The 4,353-nt window shown below is 41.9% G+C and overlaps 1 protein-coding gene across 1 annotated transcript in view; it reads left to right on the forward strand.

Annotated features, from left to right (window-relative positions):
* Positions 1–740: 740 nt before the first annotated feature.
* Positions 741–4,353, forward strand: part of map1b (microtubule-associated protein 1B) — a 38,594-nt gene continuing 34,981 nt past the window's right edge. Inside the window, 1 exon segment of the mRNA XM_048259064.1 lies at positions 741–1,113. Within this exon segment, the coding sequence (XP_048115021.1) occupies positions 927–1,113 (187 nt within the window). The 5' untranslated portion in view covers positions 741–926.

Raw genomic sequence — 4,353 nt, forward strand, 5'->3', positions numbered from 1 at the left:
TGAAATACAGACAGACAGACAGATATTACATACATATACACATACATATATTACATTCATAAACAGACAGAAATATAGATAGATAGATAGATAGATAGATAGATAGATAGATATGTTATCTAACAATCCATCATTTTCTTTTCCTTGACTCTACATTTTTATTTAATCACATCCTATTTATTCTGAAAATCATATTGCATTTTCTGGAATTTTATTATTGTAAAGTGAGAGTTTCATGGATGCATTTCATAATACAATTTAAACCCTGACCTGTGTGTGTGTATTTGGAGAGAGAGATGTTTTATTTATCAGTTCAATTGCTGTGCAGGGGACCATTTCACCTTGAGAATTGGAAATTGTGGATGGAAACACCAATATGACTTTCACCTGTCATTGTTGTTTACAATTGGAAGTAAAACCGCTTTGCCTACATTGTCTAGTGCCAGAGATCATGCTGCTTTCAGTTGGGTTGATTATTCACATCTTATTTGATACAGTCTCATAACCTTGAGTAATCAGTCGTGTTCAGATTTCAAAACAAAAACACAATGCAAAATATATTATTCTAATCTTATTACACAATGCCACTTAGTTTCTTGCTCTTTGGCACTGTATAATTTGAAGTAACAGAATGTGATTGGTGTTTATATGCGAAATCTTTTACATGTTGACGGCTTTCCGGAGATGTGGTTCGCTAGACGTGACATCAATCTGCGAGAGGACGAACGAATGCACGCACACCGCCTTTCCGTGAGTGTCGCTGAACTCAGTGACACGCGGTGTCTGGCAGTATAAAAGAGCGAGCCACTCCTTCTGAAGCTTCTACTGTACGTTTAGCAGCATCCGTTCTCCAGCTGTACCCTACAGGCGGAGAGTGTGTGTGCTGTGCGCGTGAGTGAGAGGGAGAGTGCGTGCGCCTCGAGAGGATGGCGACGCTCGTGGAATCCGCAGACATTACTGAGCCCTTATGCGGCAGCACCTTGAAGATGTCTTCCCCATCCCCATCGAACCTCTCGTATCGCTTTGATGACAGCAGATTTTATCTGCTGGTGGTGGTCGGGGAGATCATCAGCGAGGAGCATTTGCGGTGTGCCATTGCGGACATTGAGAAAGGTAAGAGTGCGCAGGCTAACATGTTGTAAGGTAAATCGCTGCTTTTGTTTGGTCATAGGGATGCCAAGCACACCGTGCTTAATGTAGATCATTCTGTTTGCAGTTCCCTGTGGATTGACACTATCCCTACAGTAGCCTACTTGTAGATCTTTCGCGTTTTTGGTTTTGCATCTCTTCACCACAATGTTTATGTTTTCATCATACCTCGGCTTTAGTTTGTGTGTCAGCAACATGTTTTAGAAGCGGGTTCTCTGTCCATGACACAGGGGACTCTCACTTTGGATTGGATATATGCCGGCCACCGGCTCATTGTTTTCTAGCGCGAAGTGATGGAGGGAGCAACACAGCCCCTCCCTGTTTGATAACTCTCAATCTGCGGGTAATCTAGCACAAATCAAACGGATGGCCATCAGCCATACTCGGCACCCCTTCCTGCTGCACTGGCCTGCCGTTCGTGAGAAATGCACCTCGGCTCGTAAATCAGATTGATTACTGATGCAGTTGTGTAGTTGCTGGCCACTCCCCTGTCTGATTGAGTTTTTGTTTAGAGGTAGAGAATGATTCAGCATCTTAATTACTCGTGCGTCAGTAAGAAGAAGCATCTTTGACTCTGCGTCAGTATACGGGGGCAACACCTTGGCTTTTGCTCGCTTTTGTTTTGGTTCACCTGTCCTTTGTCTCATACATGGGCTTTTCTCATCACTGAAACTACGACTTAGCTATTGGCCCACTTCTTAACAAGCGTGTTTTGTCGATGAAATATTTAATCACTTTATATTAATCTCAAAGTGCGTCTCTGATTGTGAGTACTTTCCTCATAATGATTAGGCAAATATGAACTTGTTTTGCAAGGTGACGCTCCCAAAGCTTTTCCAGTTACTATTGTGGGCCATAACGTAGCCCATAATACCAAAAATACTAAAATCCGGAAAGCTGATAACACGACAGGCATTATGCTCTTTTTGCTCAGCATCTCTGGGTATCTCCCGTCTCTCTCATCCTTACCGGTTAGTGGGCGTGGCCGAGGCCGCACTGCGGTCTCTACGGAAAGTCAGAGGGGCCTGTTCTGCTTGAAAGGCAATTCAGTGGACGGCAATCGTCATCTCTTGCTCAGACAAGCTAAATGGGAAGCGTAGTGCATTTACTCTCTTAACTGTTATGTTACTGTCTGAATGATTCTGTGAAGGAACAACATTTATTTCAGCATGATGTTTTTATACTGTAGGCCCAATTCACGAGGACGGTAAAAGCTGGACGAGACAATGGTCAATCAGTGTGTCTCTGTGTTCTGTGAAACAGCATAAACATTTGAGGAGCAAGGAGTTAATAAAAAAAAAAAATCAAGAGGTGCAGAGCAAAGGAAGAGAAGCAATGTTACAAATACAAAACAGTTGGATAAAAGCCAAATAGGGTTAAAATATAAAATAAAAAGTAATAAAATAAAATTAAGAATAAGTCATCAGTATCAGAATTAAACTCACAGACTCTGATGAGTGTCTTGTACCCATGGCTGTCTGGGGTCTTCATCACTTCAGAGTTTGCTAGACCTCATTAGAGGTAGTTAAGGATATGTTTGGTTTAAACTTAAAATTCTGTTTTTAAATGTAGCAGCTTGACCATTACAAAGACATTTGATGGAAAGGACCCAGGTAAGGAATCCTGGGAGAAAAAAAAGTACTCTGCTTTATGAATGAGAGAATGGAGGAGATACACAGACAAACACAAAGTGACGCAGCATGACTGGTCCACTTCAGAGACAGTCAGCTGATCCATCCAAGACACTCTGCTGTTAGATCATCATCATCATCATCACACACACACACTCTCTCTCTCTCTCTCTCTCTCTCTCTCTCTCTCTCTCTCTCTCTCTCTCTCTCTCACACTCACACTCACGTGTGACGTCAAAACTCAAACTTCAAAACTCTGTGGGAAAAAAACCCTTTTAAACCCTAGTTACCAGTCGTGAAGCTGTACCAAATGTGTATAATCATTCATTTGCTGTTATTATTTATTATTCTTGAATTTCCCCTTGGGGATCAATAAAGTATCTGTCTATCCTAAAACAGCTACAGGGAAATGTCAAACACTGACTTGGATAGGTGTTTACGATATGATACAACTTAATTTTTTTAATATATATTTTTTGGGGCTTTTTATGCCTTTAATGATAGGGCAGTGGAGAGTGACAGGAAGCGAATGGGAGAGAGATTATGGGTGGGATCCGGAAAGGACCACGGGGCGGGAATCGAACCCGGGTCGCCGGCGTACGGTGCAGGTGCCCCAGCCAGTTGCGCCACAGCTGGGGCCAGATAGAACTTTATTTGTCAGTTTGTGGGCAGCTCATTTAAGTATAGGAGGACATACAAAGGACAGAAACAATAGATAGATAGATAGATAGATAGATAGATAGATACTTTATTGATCCCCAAGGGGAAATTCAAGGTCTCAGTAGCATACAGACATCACACACAACATGCACTTACAGCAGAAATGGTAAGTATAAGTATAAACATATAACAAAACTCCACTGTACAATAGAGACAGTAGGAGATCTAAACTAAAACTAACAAAACTAAATACTAAATATACTATATAAATTAAATAAAAAAAATCCACAGTGTGCTTGAGGGTGATCAAGCATGAGACGCTTGCAGGGGCCGGGACTGGCCTGTAGTTCTGTGTGCATGGTGAGGTGCTCAAGAGAGTGAGGGCCAGATGTACTAACGCTTTTGCGCCCATTTCAGGCGTATTTGTTTCGCAATGTGCGTGTAAAATCATTGCGAGGTATGTACAAATAGGCCGCAATGATGTAAAAGCGCAAACTGCCTGTCGCGGGAGCTGAAAGTGGCAGATTGCGATTGTCATGTCATGCATATGCATTCATGGGAGGATCCAGGGGAAAGTGGGAGTTTAGCGTAAAAAGATGGGAGGGGAAGAGTAAAGGGCTCCTGAAAGCGCACGTCTATTCTGCGCCTAAATACTTCCGCCTTGTAAAAACAGGTGTTAATCCACATTGCAGTTCAATGCGTCAATAAGAGAACCTTTCAAAGACACAGAATCGCTATTTAGAACACCAGTTTTTGTGGTGAAAGTATTTGTACTACCAAAAGCAACCTTAATTTTCGTTGGCCTTTCGCATGTCTTACTTTCACTTTCACTTTCACGTCATTCACTTAAACTTTCCTACTTACTAGATTTGACCAATCTTCCATAGCCTACGTGCACAAGTAGTTTAAGTAG

The sequence above is a fragment of the Alosa alosa genome, chromosome 12, assembly GCF_017589495.1.
Source record: "Alosa alosa isolate M-15738 ecotype Scorff River chromosome 12, AALO_Geno_1.1, whole genome shotgun sequence".
NCBI lineage: Eukaryota > Metazoa > Chordata > Actinopteri > Clupeiformes > Clupeidae > Alosa > Alosa alosa.